Source organism: Polistes dominula, unplaced genomic scaffold (assembly GCF_049000335.1).
Source record: "Polistes dominula isolate Pdom_NZ unplaced genomic scaffold, Pdom_raw_medaka contig_15, whole genome shotgun sequence".
NCBI classification, from domain to species: Eukaryota; Metazoa; Arthropoda; class Insecta; order Hymenoptera; family Vespidae; genus Polistes; species Polistes dominula.
Genome location: NW_028300915.1, coordinates 9,606,234 through 9,625,586, shown reverse-complemented (window position 1 = coordinate 9,625,586; position 19,353 = coordinate 9,606,234). Strand labels below are relative to the sequence as shown.

The 19,353-nt window shown below is 30.1% G+C and overlaps 1 protein-coding gene and 1 long non-coding RNA gene across 8 annotated transcripts in view; both read left to right on the top strand.

Moving 5' to 3' along the window:
- 5-HT2B (5-hydroxytryptamine receptor 2B) overlaps positions 1-19,353 on the top strand; it is a 116,464-nt gene that overhangs the window by 43,728 nt on the left and 53,383 nt on the right. Inside the window, exon 1 of one of the 7 annotated variants that reach the window (XM_089170148.1) lies at positions 297-968. The exons of the other annotated variants lie outside the window; for them this stretch is intronic. Within the exon in view, the coding sequence (XP_089026274.1) occupies positions 836-968 (133 nt within the window). The 5' untranslated portion in view covers positions 297-835. Of the gene's footprint in view, positions 1-296; positions 969-19,353 lie in introns of those variants that run through there. 7 annotated transcript variants of the gene reach the window in all.
- On the top strand, positions 3,044-4,993 carry LOC149033259 (uncharacterized). Its single transcript, XR_016175875.1, has 2 exons — positions 3,044-3,961; positions 4,186-4,993. It is a non-coding gene; the product is annotated as an uncharacterized LOC149033259 (long non-coding RNA).

The following is a 19,353-nucleotide window of genomic DNA, read 5'->3' as shown; positions in this document are numbered from 1 at the left end:
TCTCTGTTTAATCTTCTACTCTTATATCGTTCCTACATACATACAGGTTTAGTATCGAGATGATATGAGCCTACGTTTCGTAGTATGTAGTCGCACACAAACACACATATATATAACCAGGAGCGATACTACAAAGCAGAGCATAAAAAGCGCTGCATCGCTGCAATGTTTCATTTTTTCAAATCACCCCTATTCTAAAGAAGTTTTCACTTCAAAAATAAAAAAAAGGTCACATATTTAAGAAAATTACAGAAATTAAAAAGTAAATAAATTTTCAAGAGGGCAAGAGGCGATATGCAATATTTTTTCAGGAAAGGGGGCGATAGGACAAAAAAGTTTGGGAACCACTGCTATATACTATTTCTTTAAATCTAATATCAACTATAGTTGTAGCGTAATGCGTATCGACCTAAATTAGTAACCGATACAGTTCTCGTCCAACTTTTGTCCGGTCCGGTTCGGTTCGGTACGCGTCCACGAGTTCATTCCCGAATTTAATGATTATCTCAAAGAAAATTAAGAATAACAGACTGAAATCACGTATGTGATAGATATAGATCGGAAACTCTTAAATTGTGCAATATATAACAGTGCAATATATAAGCAAAGGTAAAGAAGTTAATATTACCGATACTAACCTACAATATGCAAGTGTCGTCTCTGATGCATCAGAGAGAGAAAAATGCAAAATTAATTATATAGTTAAAACCAATAAAAGGAAATTACAAAAGGTACAAGTTTCTGATATTCAATCTAAGAAACAAAAAGCAAAATTTTGGAAGGGAACATAACCTTTAATGTACCTACATCAAACAAATACAGTGCTCTTAGCGACATGGAAACAGATGACGAAGACTCAGACATAGCGAAGAATAAAAATGGCATTCATCGCACTGATGATCAACCAAAAACTCATAAAACCAAACCAGTCAGAAAACCTCCGCCTTTGGTTATACATGGGGAAATAAGTGAGCATAACAAATTCTTAACCACACCTAAGTGTATATTATAAATATACTTAATAAATAAATATATTTCTAAAAATATACTAAAAGATAAATTTCATGTAAAGTACAGTAAAGGCTACACAGAAGTGTATACTACAACCAAACAAGACTACCAATCATTAAAAACACATTGGCAAAATAGCAGCGTACAATTTCATACATTTATAGAAAAAGACAATAAAAACGCATATTTGTAATCAGAGGGCTCCATGCAAATAACAACACAATAGAAATAGTACAAGAACTAAATGAACAAGATATTAACGCTATCCAAGCTAATTTAATGAAAAACATAGCGAGGCCACTGTTTATGGTAACGTTAACGCTGACACAACTCTAACACAACTGAAGCAAAAAGTACATTACCTTAACTATACAATAATCACCTGGGAACCATACATTAACAAGAAAAGAATAAGCCAGTGCTATAGATGTCAAGAGTGGGGACATGCAACCTTAAATTGCTAGTCATAACCAGTCTGTTTAAAATGTTCCAAAAATCATCTTACAAAAGATTGTAATAAACCCAAAGATGTACCTGTTATTTGTGCCAATTGTGGCGAAGACCATTCAGCAAATGCAACAGTATGTAAAGTATATCAAAGCAGACTCAATCTGCTTACAAATAAAAACAGTAGTACTAAAATCAAGAATTTACAAAAAGGTAAGGTGTCCATGCAAACACTCCAACTAAATAATAACAAGGAATTTCTAATTCTTAAAACAAAAGTATCTTCTATAAATCCATGGAACGCCACGAGTATGTTATTTCAAAATAAAAACACACAGTACGTATCAAGAAAACACACTCACAAACACTATTACTAACCAAAGCTCTAAAATTACAGAACTATCATCAGAAATTAACAAAATAAATCAGATTTGCGATATCAATTTAATGCTTAAATTAGTAAAAGAATTAAGGGAAAAATTAGAACAATGTCATAGTAGAAGGGAACAATTTCTTGTATTTGTTAACTTCACTGATTCATTGGAGACACAATGGACAGATTAAAAATTTGTAGTTGGAATGCAAATGGACTAAGAGGAAGAGTGGGTGAATTAATAGAATATTTAGATAGAAATAAAATAGATATATTATTACTTAATGAAACTAAATTTACTGACAAGGATAAATTAAAAATTAAAAGTTATATTTGCTACAGAAAAGAACGTGATAACTGCGCAGGACGGGTAGTTATATTCGTTAAAGCTACTATCCCACATAAACTACTCAGTACTAATGCTAATTTAACATTAGAAGTAGTTGGAATAAAATTGTTAAGTGGCATCAACATAATATCAACCTACAGGAGGCCTTACGTGATTCTCAACGAACAGGACATTAATACCTTAATGAACACTGGAGAAATGGTACTGATCGTATGTGATCTAAATGCAACACATCTTGCCTGGAATTGCAACAGAATTAACAAGAGTTGGAAAATTTTACATGATTTCACACAAAATAATAATTGTGCAATAATGTTTCCGAATGAACCAACTACCCACCCAATAATACAACACCATCAACTATAGACATAGTAATTAATAAAAATGTAAGGAACATTTCAGATGTAGAAGTACAACACGAGCTAAGTTCAGATTATAATCCAATAATATTTTACCTTGGAACTCAGCACAAAAAATATAGAAACATAAAATGCTACATCTACGAAGAAGCAGACTGGGAGAAATTTCGTAAACTATTAAATAACAGAGTACAAATTACATCAAAAATAACATCCTCACAAGAAATAGATTTAGAAGTACAAAAACTTACAAATAACATTAACTATTGTGTTCAACAAAGTATTCCTATTAGACAAGTAAGTAATACTAATGATAGACTGCCTTGTGATGTACTAAATTTAATTAAGATAAGGAAAAGGTGGCAACAAACTCGAATGCCACAAGTCAAAATGGAGTTATATGAAGCAAATAGGACTATTAAGAGAAAAATAAGAATATAGAAATGAAAAATGGAATAAACAACTTCAAAAACTCAATCCCAAGGAGATAACTCTCTCTGGAGAATGACAAAAATCCTTAAGACAGAATACAATACAATACCTATGCTGGAGAAAAACGGTATTGAGGCTGTAACAACCGAAGTAAAAGCTAATCTACTGGCTACACAGTTTGAAGATGTGCACAATATTAATCTCACAAACAATATAACAGCGCAGAAAAATGTTATAGAAACAGTAAAGAACTATTTGGAAACTACAGTAATTAGAGAAGCTCATTAATATTTCATCAACCCTAAAGAAATCACTCAAGAAATAAATAAACTACTTTCGAAAAAAAACGCCTGGATTGGAAAGTATACAAAACATAATTCTTAAAAATTTACCAAAGAAAATAATAGTACAAATAATGTATTAGGTCATTAAGTATGAAATGTCTGATTTGAGATTGAAAGTTTGGTTTATTATATCTCGAACAATAAATAATATAATTAATCAAAATATGCATCTAAACTATCAATACAACGTTGCCATTTTAACGATAGCTTATTAATACCGCTAGCGAAAAAATCTGGAGAGCAGCTGGTGATAAAATCGCGAAAGACATTTTCCACCGCATGTTGGGAATTAAATATTTTTCCTTGCAAAAAATTGTTCAAAGTTCGGAAAAAATGGTAATCGGTTGCCGCGAGATCTGGCGAGTACGGTGGGTGACAAAGTGTTTCTAGGTCCAGTTCCTGTAGTTTAAGTAACGTCGATCTTGCAACGTGTGGTCGAGCGTTGTCCTGCAAGAGGATTGGTCTGTCCCTGTTGACCAATCTCGGCTGCTTAATTTGCAGCTGCCTCATCATTTCTTGTAACTGTTCATAGTAGAGGTCAGCCGTTATCGATTGCCCAGCTCTCATAAAACTATAGTGTATAACACTCGCGCTGGACCACCAAACAGACACCATTAGTATTTTTTGGAGGATACTCGGCTTTGGGGTGTGTTTTGGCGCTTCATTTTTGTCCAACCATAGTGCCGAACGCTTGTGATTATCAAAAAGTATCCACTTTTCATCGCACGTGACTATCCGGTGCAAAAATGGATCGCCTTTAGTCTTGATACCTTGATAACAGCAAGCCTCGAAGCGATTCCGTTGCTGACGCTCGCTCAACTCATGCGGAACCCATCTATCTAGCTTCTTTACTTTTCCGATTGCTTTCAGATGACTTAATATTGTTGGAATGGTAACTTCAAACCTTGCTGCTAGTCCACGCGTCGTTTCAGATGGATTTGCTTCCACTACAGCTTTCAGTTGGTCGTCATCCACCTTGCTCTTAGACCGCCCGAGTGGTTCATTTTGAAGATAAAAATTTCCAGATCGGAATTTTTCGAACCATCGACATACTGTACGTTCGTTAGCCACATCCTTGCCAAACACTTCGTTAACATTTCGGCTTGCCTGCACTGCATTAGTTCCACAACAGAACTCATATTCAAAAATAACTCGCATTTTTGTCTTATCCATGGCTTACAATATTTAACCTCCAGACGACAATACAATAAACTATTAAAAACAAAAAAGTGCATCTAAAAGCCAGATGGCGTATCTTCTTAATGCAAAAAAAAATAAAGGATGATCGAAGTTAGAGACCCTATAGGAGGGACGCGCCATGTAGGTTGCAAGGCTGAAAATGTGGGGGGACAGCTTCCGTTGCATCGCGCAGCCATGTTTATCTTTAGTATGTATTAACGGCTGTGGTTAGTTTAAGTTTGAAATACTTATAGTTTTTATTGTGATATTTATGTTTAATTGTTTCGGTTTTTTAGTAGTTTTCTATAAGTGCAAGTTTAATTTACTTATTTAATAATTACAAGTATAAATGTACAAACCTAACCTATAACTTATCGTTTGTTTACAGACTTATTGCCTTTTATCAAATCAAACTTAATTGAATCTTTCTTATTGAATTTATAATAATTTTTTTGTGTAACCTATTCTATTTTAATATAAATTTTTAATTATCATTAAATATAGTTCATTTTTTTTCTGTATTTGATGCAATTCATTATTTCATAATTATTTCAATGTTTGAATATTTCACGCGCAATTACATGACTACACGAGTTCCTGTCCCCCAGTAATGTACATGGCGCGTCCCTCCTATAGGGTCTCTAATCGAAGTGAAATATCGGAGACATCTGGTATCAAACTTGAGGCTTTAGGTAATCAGACATTTCATACTTAATGACCTAATATATAATAAGTGCTTCGATAAAATATGCTCACTTCACATCTCACTGGAAAACTGGACTCGTAACTCCTATACTTAAGCCCGGTAAGAAGAGCAATGACCTAAGCAGTTATAGGCCAATTTGTCTACTAAGTACACTAAGCAAACTCACAAAAACAAATCATGTGTGCAGATCACACGTGTTAGAAGTGAAACCTTAAAAAATTAAGTTTCTAAAGAATCAGACGAATGTACAGTTTCAAGAATAAGATAATTGTAAGATTTATTTATTATAATATTATTACCATATATAATAAAGGTCACCGGTATGATTAGTGAGTGGAATAGTCGATAAAAAGTACACTTTTCCAAATTTAAGGAATAAAAATGGAATGCTGAATGCGATAGTTATAAATAGACACCAAAATGGTAGGATGTTTATCAAAGGAAATATAATTCGTCAGAAATTAAGTAAAAATAAATAATCCTTTTTTTGAAACTCAGGTATACAATTTTTTTTGTTAGTATGGTATTCTATTTCCCGTTTTCATCCACATTCTTGCGCTATATAACGCTATATAAAGACGTTACGAAAAACATATGGAAAATACAGCTGGACTGAACGAAGGTTCGGGTAAAATTCAATGAAAGATCTACTAAAGATATTCTCTAGAAATGTTTTTTCAACTCTAGCCTACCACACTTCGAGACCCTTATTATTTATAACATATCTCGTCCTTATTCTTTGGACCACAAACTTATCTTTCTAAATACTCTCGTCTAAATAAAGATCTGAACAACGAAAAATCTAAAAAATGCATTGAATCGTATCGCTCTCTCAGCTTATCGAACTGTGTACACTACGAGTCTCAAATTTCAGCTCCGTGGTAAGATCCACTGATTCACGCTGGGCGTTCAACATCTTAAAAATGTTTTTATTTTATTGAAAAATTAGTATAAGTTTCTTAAATACGCAAATATCACAATTTGTAATATAATTTTCATATATGCATGGGTCAGTACATCTCTTTGGATATTTTTCATAAAAACATATAAAAATCAAATTTAATAGACATATTGTCTTTATGCATAAAATATATTTTATAAAGAAGCAAAATAAAAATATAACAGTAATTTACTTGCTTTTGAATGGAATTTGTCAGCTGCTTCTCATTTATTCCACAGTATTCTCTAATTCTTTTTCTCTGATGTATCTGGTAATCCTTTTTTTTTTTTTTAAATATTTCAGACAATAAAATTATTATATATTCTATGTACTTCATAATTATTGATTATAATATTGGCGAAATAAAGAATTTAATACTAATTTTTTAATAAAATAGAAACATTTTTAAATAGAAAAGATATGACACGTTGTAAAAAAAAAACTATAGGCATGAATATTATCGCATCGATAATAAAGATAATAAATGTAGATCGAATTTCAACAGACCTTCCCTATTTTTTGTAATTCTTTTCTCATGATAAGGAACCGACCTTAGGGTGTAGGTAGCTGACAAAAACTAATATTTTCAAAATTCTATCCATCAATGGAATGCTAAATGCGATAGCCATAGATAGAGACGAAAATTGTAGAATATTTGTCGACAGAAAGATACGCCGTCCTAATACAAGTAAATGTAACATATATTTTTTTGAAACTCAGGTAGATGAATTTTTTTTGTCTTACACTTTTCACACTTTCTGTGAATGTGAGATATCTTTATCATAGGCTAGCATACACAAGTATTTCTTTTTGTGTTGCAACTAATAACTGTGGATGCTGTTAAAGAAGGGAACAATTGTGGTAGTATTTTTTTCGTTTCATTGGGTTTTGAATTACAACGATTTTAATATCTATTTATCATTTCCGCTGTTTTATTTTATAATATTAAACATTTTTTATAAAAAATTTATTTTCTATAATTTTTTGCTATATTGGTAAAATAAGTTGTATTGTATTTTTATTGGAAATATAAAGTAAATAAGGTTTATTTGTTTTTGTAACGTGTCTAGTTTCTTGTATTTAAAAACTTTTCTATTTTATTGAAAAATTTGTATAAATTTCCTAAATACGCAAATATTATAATTAAAAAACATGTCTTTGGATATTTATAAGAAAAATATTCTAAAATGTTGTTTAATTTTTTTTCTCTGATATATCTGATGATCATTTCATTTTTTTGTAAAATATTGCAGACAATACAATTATTATATTCTATATATTTCATAATTGTTAATTATAATATTTGCGAAATAAATAAATAATTTAATAATATTAATTTTTCAATAAAATAGAAACATTTTTAAATAGAAAAGAAATGACACGTTTGGTAAAATAAAAACAGACCACGCACCTTCTTTCTTTATTTCGACCGTCGGTTCGTTTGGATCTTATACTTTTGTCGCATACCTACGTGCTTATCTCTGTTTATTTTTTTATCTTTCTATCGCTCATACCTACAAACATTTCGAGTATCGAAAGAATACGTGTCCACGCTTTGTAGTATGCAGTCGCACACAAACACACACATATACAACTAGGAGCGATAACTACGAAGCATAGCATAAAGAGGAGACCGAGAATAGGAAAAACTGTATAGCCATATTCCGTCTCTCTCTCGCAGGCTCAATCCTATATGTTTGTCTCTTTTTCTCTCGTTATTTAGTATAGCAGCCGTTTCATAGCTTCGTTACAACATAGCTGCGTTTGTTTACTTTTCAGATCACTCCCATTCTAAAGAAGTTTTCACTTCAAAAATAATATTAAGACAATTCTATAATCACGAATGTAAACATGAAATCTTAATAAATGAGCAGTTCGGATTCAGACAAACTCACAATGTAGTACAACAGGTTACAAGAATAGTAAACGACATTAGCATCAACTTTAACAGAAACAAGGTAACCGTGATGGCATTGCTTGACATAGAAAAAGCATTTAATAAGGCCTGGTAATATGCTGTATTATATAAAATTTTGATTGATTAAATACGAGTATCCAGAAGTCCTTATTAAATTTATACACTCCTATGTTAAAGACAGACACCTAATAGTAACAGTGGACGGTGCAAAATCTACCAAACGTAAAGTCAGAGCAGGCGTACCACAAGGATCAGTTCTTGATCCGAAGTTGTTCATCATACATATAAATGACATATAAATTTGGAAAAACTTATACTGCTTTATTCGTCGACGATTTAGCCATATACTCATACTCATTCTCAGCAATAGTAACAGCGAAACAATTGCAAATACATATTTCCTTATTAGAAAAATACTACAGCAACTGGAAAATAAAAGTAAATGAAACTAAAAAAGAAGTAATTGTATTTAGTAAAAAATACAATAAAATCTTCCAGTTAATCACAGTATATGGTCATCCGATCGTACCCGTACACCCCAGTGAAATATTTAGGAGTCCACCTCGATAGTAAACTAACATATCATATGCATGTGAAACAAATTATAACGAAAACATATGCAGTAATAAAAAAAAAACATTATATCCACAGTTAGTAATAAACTCACCACTATCGTCTTCAAACAAGAAACTTATATATAAAACAATATTAAGGCCTGTAATTACATATGCTGCACCTGTCTGGTGCAGTGCAGCTAAAACACAAATAATGAAATTACAAATTTTACAGAACAAATGCCTCAGATTGATACTTTCTGCAAGCAGATATACTCCAATTATACACCTACATGAAGAAACTAACACAGAATATATCGATGTCTATATTAAACAACTAGGAGAAAGATTTTATGAAAATCAATTAAAGTGCAATAAATTACTATAAGATATCACTAAACTCAGAAGCTACAATATGCCTTTTGAATATAAATATAAATTACTTTATGATAAGCCACATATCTTTTTAACACATTCATAGATTAATTATACATAAAACTGGTACATTTCCACAAGTAGCTTTTCTCATATTGTATTCCTACAGAGACTAGCAATTACCAATATATATACCACAAGTGATAATTCTAACTAAGCAAAGAATAAAATTTATAATATTATATAAGAACTGTAGATTAAACTCTTAGATTAGAGTAAGTGCTACAATCTAAACGTAAAACGGTTAAGTGGCTTAATATATTTGTAAAAATGTATTCATGTACACACTATTATTATTATTTTTCAATAAAAATTTATAAAAAATAAAAATAAAAAGTAACCGATAGATCGCTGGATCAAATCTCATTGGGTTGACTTCTTATTTATATTTTTTCTTTTCTCTATTTTTGTACAGTAAATTGTATTATTTTTATTGAAAATATAATAGCAAATATGGTGTATTTTTTTTTACCAAACGTGTCATATCTTTTCTATTTAAAAATATTTCTATTTTATTGAAAAATTAGTATTAAATTCTTTATTTCGCAAATATTATAATTATGATATATATAGAATATAATAATTGTATTGTCTGCAATATTTTTCAAAAAAAAAAAAAATGATTATAAGATACATCAGAGAAAAAGAATTAGACAACACTGCAGAGTACATTAGAAGCAGCTGACAAACTCCATTCAAAAGCAAGTAAATTACTGCCACATTTCTATTTTCCTTCTTCATGAAATATATTCGATTCATAAAGATTAAAATATGTCTATTGAATTTGATTTTTATATATGTTTTTATAAAAAATATACAAAAACTTGTATTGAGCCAGGAATACAAAAAAATTATATTATTAATTATAATATTTACGTAATAAAGAAATTTACGTTAATTTTTTAATCAAATAAAAACATTTTTAACAGGCTGAATGCCCAGCGTGAATTGGTGGAGTTTACCACGGGGCTCGTTGTGTACACAGTTCGATAAGCTGAGAGAGCGATACGATTCAATGAGTTCTTTGGACTTTTCGTTGTTCAGATCTTTATTTAGACGAGAGTATTTAGAGAATATAAGTTTGTGGTTCAAAAAATAAAGACGAGATATATGTTATAAATAATAAGGGTCTCAAAGTGTGGCAGGTTTTGGAGTTGAAAAAAGCATTTCTAGAAAAGATCTCTATTAGATATCTTATTGCATTTGTACCAGAACCTTCGCGTTCAGTCTAGCAGTATTTTTCATATGTTTTTTGTAACGTCTTTATTTCGTCATTCCTGAAATGTTTGTTAGACAGCGTAAAAATATAGATGAAAGTGAGAATTAGAAAACCATCGTAAACAATAAAATGTTATACCTGAGTTTCACAAAAATGATTTTTTATATTTACTTAGTTTACGACGAATTATATTTTCCTCGATAAACATCCTACGATTTTGGTGTCTATCTATGACTATCGCATTCAGCATTCTTCTTTTATTGCTTGAATTTGGAGAAGTGTAGTTTTTATCAGCTATTCATTCCACCCAGAGATCATACCGGTGCCCTTTGTTATATATGGTAATAATATTATAATAAATAAATCCTACAATTATCTTATACTCTTGAAACTGTGCATTCATCTCATTCTTTCGAAACTTAGTTTTTTGAAGGTTTCACTTCTAACACGTGTGATCTGCACACTTGCTTTTTTTCTTTTAGAACGCATAGAGGGATATTTAATACGATGTGATTAGAAGTTCTAAATAAATCAATTTTGTGGTTGTAACCAAATTCGAACTCGAGGTTTTACGTTGACGTTCGTTAATAAATCGATGTTTAATATTCTTGAAATATATACATACAGGTAGCCCTCCTATAACACGGTAGATAGGTTCCTAGAAAATGCCGTGTTGTGTGAAACCGTGTTTTATGAGACCGTGTTGTTTTCAAGCCATGGAAGTTGAAAAGAAATACCTTCCGCAACACTGTATCTTTTAGACGGCAAGCTTCGCCGCGGCTCTAGAAGTACAGTATGTACTTGGTATAGGATTTCGTGTTGTAGGAAAGTTAACACAATTTACGAATCGTGTTATAGTGAAACCGTGTTATAAGGTGCAGTGTTATAGAAGGGCTACCTCTATGTACAACGCGATTAAAGGTAGAAAAATTACAGAATTTTAAAATTGATTAGATGACAGTCGATAAAATAAGATAAGATAAGAAGTGAGAAAACGGAGAAAACGGTCAACATCTTGAAAACAAAGTTGACTTTTTATAAGTTGGCTAAACTCGTTAAAAGAATATCCTATCTGTCGTTATATAAGCGATTTTTCTAATTTTCTAATATTGACTTCAGAGCTGTGCTGACGATGCAAACAATCTACGTGAAAAATATCTAGAAAGAGAGAGAGAGAGAGAGAAAGAGAAAGATAGTGCTTTTTCAATGATACCCATTGGAGGTGAATTTAAATCGATATTTAATTTCTGGATGAAGCGATTCGCGTTAGATTAAAAAAATGTAAATTAGTCTATCGTCTCGCGAATTGAAGAGACGAAGAAAAGAGATCGATTTGTGTTTGATCTACGTCAATATTAATTTAAAAATTATAAAAGAATTTCCTTACCTTCACTATCAGGAGAATATGTAAGAGGATTCGAAGAAACATCCTTTTCAAATTTAAAACACGGTTATTACAAAATGTAGTAAAATCTTTGCTATAGAAAATATTTTTTTCACAAATATCTACTTTATTAGATAAGTTTTCGTTTTTTTACATAAATGATCAGTGAACACAATAATATAATAAAATGTATGTAAATAATCACAATAATAATATAAAATGTATACAACAATTCTGATAGATTATTACCTAGACTAAAATAAAACATGTTCAGATCATCTAGTGAATATAATAGAAGTATTTAAAAATAGTTTATTCTGTTCAAAAAACGAATGAACTTATGACAATATCATTGAATTCAATCGTACAAAGAAAATTTAAATTCAATCTAAAAAACTTCTTAAAATGTTATAGTAAAAATTGTTGAAAAAGGAGATCGATAGGGATAATCTGGAATAAAAGAAAAAAAAATATATATATATGTGTATATCGATTCTGCGAGTTCACGACCACATGAATGATTTGTACGATTCGGTTTTTCTTTTATTCTATAAAACTCGAGTGTTGACCCGATATAGAGTATTTCTACCATGGAACAACTTGGAAATAGTCCATAGATGATACTTTTTTTACTATAGTTTTATTAACCGACGTTATAAATCGTTGATCACTTTGTTCTCATTTTTTGAAAAGAATTCGTTTCTATATTTTTCCGAAGCTTATATATGGGATCAAATTTCTCACTGTAATACGAGAGATACATACACGTACATACATTGACACAGACACAGCAGACAGAAAGACAAAGAAACAAAAGGAGATAGAATGAGAGAGAGAGAGAAAGTTGTCCAATGAACGAATAACGTGTTTTCCGTTCTCTAAAAAAAAAAAAAACATAAAAAAGAAGAAAAAGAAACTAGAATAAAAAAATAATATTGTTAAAAATACTATTTTTCTGTCTCTATGTATAATATAATCAAATTAGGAATATTAATTTCACAAGCAATTATTATAGGTATGGATAAATAATCTCGAAACATTTTAGAAGATTGTAAAACTAATTTATAGGATCCTTTCTCGTAAGAATATCAGTTTTTCATTTGTTTATATTTTTGTGTGCTGCTTTTTATGCTATTTGACATGGTTATGAAAATTGTTAATTTTAATACTTGTTTATGAGATGAAATTTTATAAATACAATAAACGATATTAATATATCTAAACTGAAATAGATATTAATAGTACTTTAATTACCTCAGTAATTTAAAGTTCGAAGTTTGGTAATTTTAAATTTAATCATTAATAATTATTTTTAATTGACTTTTTATTCAACAACTTAAGGCTTCTTAATTCTTCGAACAGGTACTTTCTCGATCATTGCAAAGTTGCACAAAGGAATTTTATATATGTATATATGTATATACATATACATTTAATCTAGGATAAGAAGAGTGAAAATGGAAGAGGATGAAAGAAAAAAGCAAAGAGCGATGCAATAAGCTTATGTAAGTTAAAATCATAGTTAATAGGAGGGCGCGCGTTGATATAATATCACAGTGAACGTCCATGAATATGCAATTCTCTAGAGACATAGTAATGTCATTCTACATGTGGAAGACTTGCGTTAACTCGTTGCTCCTTGGTGCATTAACGACTGTCGTTTCGTTATAGAACCTGATAAATTTTACTCTCCCAGAGGAAAACATATCTATCTATGTATGTATTTTTTTCTTCATTCTATCTAATTTGTCTTTCATTAAACTCGATTAATTCGAATCGTTTAATTGTTTGTTCTACTATTTTTATTTTATTATTCTTACATTTGTCACAATTAATTATCTATTACTAAAATAAATTTACTTTTGGGATGAAACACTTTTACTGATAAAGGTATTACTTTTTATTTTCTTTTTAAGAATATATAAGTATTATTAAAAAGTGTTGGTTTTTATTTTGATGATTTTAAAAGTACCTTAAAACTTTATACTATATGTATAATATAAAACATAATAAATGCTATATTTCTTTGTTAAAAATATTTAACATTACAATGAATATACTAACGTTACAATTAGTATACTGAACTAGCTAACAAATTATTTTGATAAGAGACAAGACTAAAGAATACATTTGAATATTTGATTTTAAAGTAACTCGGTGTTATATAGAGTTAATCGAATTTTTCTTTTTCTAATTTTTATGAAAACACATTAAAAAACGTTTCAACGTCAAATGTCTGTAATTTGTGACTAGATAAGTAGATAAATGCAAATATCTGACTCTTGCTTTCTAACATCTCTCTTTTTTTAAGTAAATATTGCTGAGTCTATAATCATGTTTGGTAATCCGTTTGTATTTACCAGCACATAAGAAATAAAAGGGTTAACGAAAACGTATTTATATTTGAAAGTATAATATGTATCAAGGTTTGAAAAGTGAGTTTACACAAGTGTCAAGAAAGTTAATCCTTTCAAACGAGTCTTCCTCACAGCACAGTAGAATAATTCTGACGTCAAAAAAGAATTATTTTTCACCGCACACAATATTTCATCGAATAAATAACCCAGCGAAACAAAATAAGAATAATCAGGAAAAAAGAGAATAGCAAACAAACGGACAAAATGATCTGAAATTGAGTAAGTTAAATTGGAAGATTTTTAATTAAATGAAAATGAAAATAAAATTAAAATGATATATTGATTATGTTACGTCTCGTTGCTTGACAATATTTCTTAAAGGGTTACTTAGAAAGAATAATACTAATAAATACTATTAAAAATTTTCTGTAGATTATAAATCTAAAATAGTTCGATACAATTTTTATAATAGCATAACATTTTATTTTTTTTCCAAAATAAAGATAAAAAAATAATGTTATACGTAGGATTGCTTTTAATAAATTAATTTTTGTCACTTTGAGTGATAGTTTGAAGGATAGTTATGACTTATCTTTAAATATAGTTTTTTTACGACAAGAATAATTTCGTAAAAATATAAAACTCGACAATTTCATTGAGCAACATAAATTCTATACATAAGACTGATAGAATTTGTCTTTTATCTTACGTCGCAGTGTACTACTCCTACAGCGAATCATTTTCTCGGTTATGGAAAATTTATGTAAGATAGGACAAGCACATAACGGAAATAGAAAATAATATATTCAAATTTGAAAGGAAGAGAGAGTCTCATCTTGGTTTTTCATTTAGGAACGTGCGATTTATCTACCGAAAGACAAATTTGTTTTCAAAGAACGTGAAAGCTCTCGAAAGAACCGTACGATCGAAAGAAAAAATACTTATTAATGTTCTTCGACAGTACTTCGAAAGAAATAAAAAGAATAGTTTATCGAACAAGATATAAAAAAAAAGAAACGAGAAAAAAAGCAAGTGTGCAGATCACACGTGTTAGAAGTGAAACCTTCAAAAAACTAAGTTTCGAAAGAATGAGATGAATGCACAGTTTCAAGAGTATAAGATAATTGTAGGATTTATTTATTATAATATTATTACCATATATAACAAAGGGCACCGGTATGATCTCTGGGTGGAATGAATAGCTGATAAAAACTACACTTCTCCAAATTCAAGCAATAAAAGAAGAATGCTGAATGCGATAGTCATAGATAGACACCAAAATCGTAGGATGTTTATCGAGGAAAATATAATTCGTCGTAAACTAAGTAAATATAAAAAATCATTTTTGTGAAACTCAGGTATAACATTTTATTGTTTACGATGGTTTTCTAATTCTCACTTTCATCTATATTTTTACGCTGTCTAACAAACATTTCAGGAATGACGAAATAAAGACGTTACAAAAAACATATGAAAAATACTGCTAGACTGAACGCGAAGGTTCTGGTACAAATGCAATAAGATATCTAATAGAGATCTTTTCTAGAAATGCTTTTTTCAACTCCAAAACCTGCCACACTTTGAGACCCTTATTATTTATAACATATATCTCGTCTTTATTTTTTGAACCACAAACTTATATTCTCTAAATACTCTCGTCTAAATAAAGATCTGAACAACGAAAAGTCCAAAGAACTCATTGAATCGTATCGCTCTCTCAGCTTATCGAACTGTGTACACAACGAGCCCCGTGGTAAACTCCACCAATTCACGCTGGGCATTCAGCCTGTTAAAAATGTTTTTATTTGATTAAAAAATTAACGTAAATTTCTTTATTACGTAAATATTATAATTAATAATATAATTTTTTTGTATTCCTGGCTCAATACAAGTTTTTGTATATTTTTTATAAAAACATATATAAAAATCAAATTCAATAGACATATTTTAATCTTTATGAATCGAATATATTTCATGAAGAAGGAAAATAGAAATGTGGCAGTAATTTACTTGCTTTTGAATGGAGTTTGTCAGCTGCTTCTAATGTACTCTGCAGTGTTGTCTAATTCTTTTTCTCTGATGTATCTTATAATCATTTTTTTTTTTTTGAAAAATATTGCAGACAATACAATTATTATATTCTATATATATCATAATTATAATATTTGCGAAATAAAGAATTTAATACTAATTTTTCAATAAAATAGAAATATTTTTAAATAGAAAAGATATGACACGTTTGGTAAAAAAAAATACACCATATTTGCTATTATATTTTCAATAAAAATAATACAATTTACTGTACAAAAATAGAGAAAAGAAAAAATATAAATAAGAAGTCAACCCAATGAGATTTGATCCAGCGATCTATCGGTTACTTTTTATTTTTTATTTTTTATAAATTTTTATTGAAAAATAATAATAATAGTGTGTACATGAATACATTTTTACAAATATATTAAGCCACTTAACCGTTTTACGTTTAGATTGTAGCACTTACTCTAATCTAAGAGCGTACATTATATAACATATTTCTAGCACATTGTCGAACTGTAAAACTCGATCCGAATATAAAAAAATATTCTAGAAGAACTATGTGAATAACATTGGTTCGACAAAGCATCGAGGCACAGTGGGTGCTTTACCTATTCTTGTACTTCTTTAATCCTCACTGAAACACAAGTCCTTTCATTGGAGGACATAGTGGAGTGGGGGAACTCTGCTCCTATTGGTCAATCAAGTTGGGGAAGGGATGTCCGAAAACCAATTCTGGGTATAAAAGAGCGCAAGAATCCAAGCCTGGCACTTCGATATAACTCACGATTTACATTACGTCCTTATAAGAAGAAGAATAAGACCGTGAAGAAGGAGAAGCAGTGGTAGAACCGACGGCAGCGGTATATACGCATTAGCGAAATATACGCAGCGGCGGCGGTGGCAGCAGCGGTATACACGCATTGTCGGTATACCCACAGCAGCAACAGCAGCGGCGGTATATACGCATCAGCGTATCGCCTTCATCAGTTCCAGTCGCGATATATACGCACCAGCGTTATATTCGCATTCATCAGTTCCAGTAGTTCCAGTTGCGATATATACGCACCAGCTTTATATTCGCACTCATCAGTTCTAGTAGTTCCAGTCGCGATATATGCGCAACAGCGTTATATTTGCATTTATCAGTTCCAGAAGCAGTATACATGCATTAGCGTTGTATTTGCATTAATAAGAAATAACTCATACAACCAGGGGCGCGAAAGCGCCCCCCCCCTAATTTATTAAAACGTTAAATAACAACAATTGATTCACAACCCTCATCCCTTTAACTCCTTCTTACGATAGAATAAATGCCATAGTACTGATCAAGGCACCAGTACGCAACAATATTTGTCTCTTTTTTTTCTTCTTACTGAGTATCGTGGCCGCTGCATTGAATCGCTGCATCGCTGCCGTGTTTCATTTTTTCAAATCACTCCCTATTCTAAAGAAGTTTTCTCTTTAAAAAAGAAAATAAAAGGAAAGGAAAATTGTAAAAAAAGCTTGCAAAAAGTGTCATCCAAGTTTGGGTGTTCACTTGAAACGAAGTCTCGTTGAAAATTCTTTTTAGCGCACAAACTCGCGTGCTACTTGCTACCTTATATGATCGGAGAAGTTTTGAAAGCTCGTAAAGTCAGACAATGTATTGGAAAGAAGCCATAAAGATCAATGTGAGAGAAAAAACTTTGTGCCACTTTAGTGATCCGAAAAAAACTTAGTTAGAAAAAAACTAATCTACCTAATTTATATAGTATATTGGTGTAAATACTTCTGGTTATAGGGGTTGATGTATATATAATAGAAAGTTACTTGCACCTGTATGAAGTAAAAAATTAACAAGATATAAGGGAGAGAGAGAGAAAGAGAAAGAGAGAGAGAGAGAGAGAGAGAGAGAGAGAAAGAAAGATAGAAAAAAGGTCTTGGTGAATTTTAACCAATCGATTCTCGTTAGGATTTATTGTTACGAAATCTACTTATTGGTGCTACGTAAAAATAAAACTGGAGACATAAATAAAACTTACAACTGACCGGTGTCACCGGTCAAATGCTCACAGGTATAAAAACCAATGCTTCTTATGCGGATTATTCCGCGCTCGGTAATAGTGGACAGTCCCGGGTTCGCGGATTATTCCGCTCTTGGTGATAGTAGACAGTCGCGGCTCGTGCAATATTCCGCGCAATGATGCAAATAGGTTAATTAAGTTCCTGGTTAGATTGTTTGTTCGTATTTCGACTCATCAGTAATCGAATTATCTGTGTTTTTTTTATATATAAATATTGCACTATTATTATCTTTTTTTTAAGATAATATTTCTAGCAATTATTTATTTATTGGGTCAGTATTTTAAATAAATGATAATTTTGAATTAGTATATATATGAATTTTATAATATTATTTATAAATGAGTCTTTATTAATGATTATTTATAAATTATTGTATAATATTAATACAAAGTATTTAAATATAAATGATATTTTAATAATAAATAACTGCAACATCGTAGAGATAATCAATAAACACTTCGTCTGCAATTCCAATGATTTTTCTTTCTCAAAATTACAAAAAAATTATGAATTCTTATACAATTATAAAACTATACTAAATCATAATTCTTTTGTTTTAGCCTTATAAATAAAAAAGAAATTTATTTTATCTATCGTTTTGCATTTATTGTTTGTTTTCTTTAAGAGATAATTTGAGTGATTAAGTCAAATATAAGATAAACGTTATTGCAAAGTACAATATAACAAGAATCATAGAAATTTGTAAAACTTGCTTATAAAAATTTGCGGAACGTATAATTCTCACATTCTTTCTTATATCTACTTCGTTATAAGTTTTAATGTTAACGTAAGTATTTAGCCATGAAAATATAAGGTGTTTAATCATGAGATGAATTTATGATATTTATGCTATTTATTTAGTTTACTTATAAAAATTTCCGGACGTATATTTTTCACATTCTTTCTTATATTTACTTTGTAAGAAGTTTTTATGTTAACGTAAGTATTTAACCTTAGAATAAACTAAAAATCCCTCTAACCATAAAATAAATTTATTGAAGTTAAAGAGTCTTCATTATTATAATAAAAATGAAAAAAAAACTAATAATAATTTCTTCCTGAACGTGTTATGAACAAAAATAATTTTACCTCTGAAAAAAGCAATTATTTTTTAAGAACAAATTTAATTTAATCATACGGACAACAAATATTTTCTCGAACGAAACTGACGTCCTCTTAGCGCAAACTGACATGCTAAAGACGTAACATTCGCGAGGGAATCAAATATTCATTGTTGTATGTTCT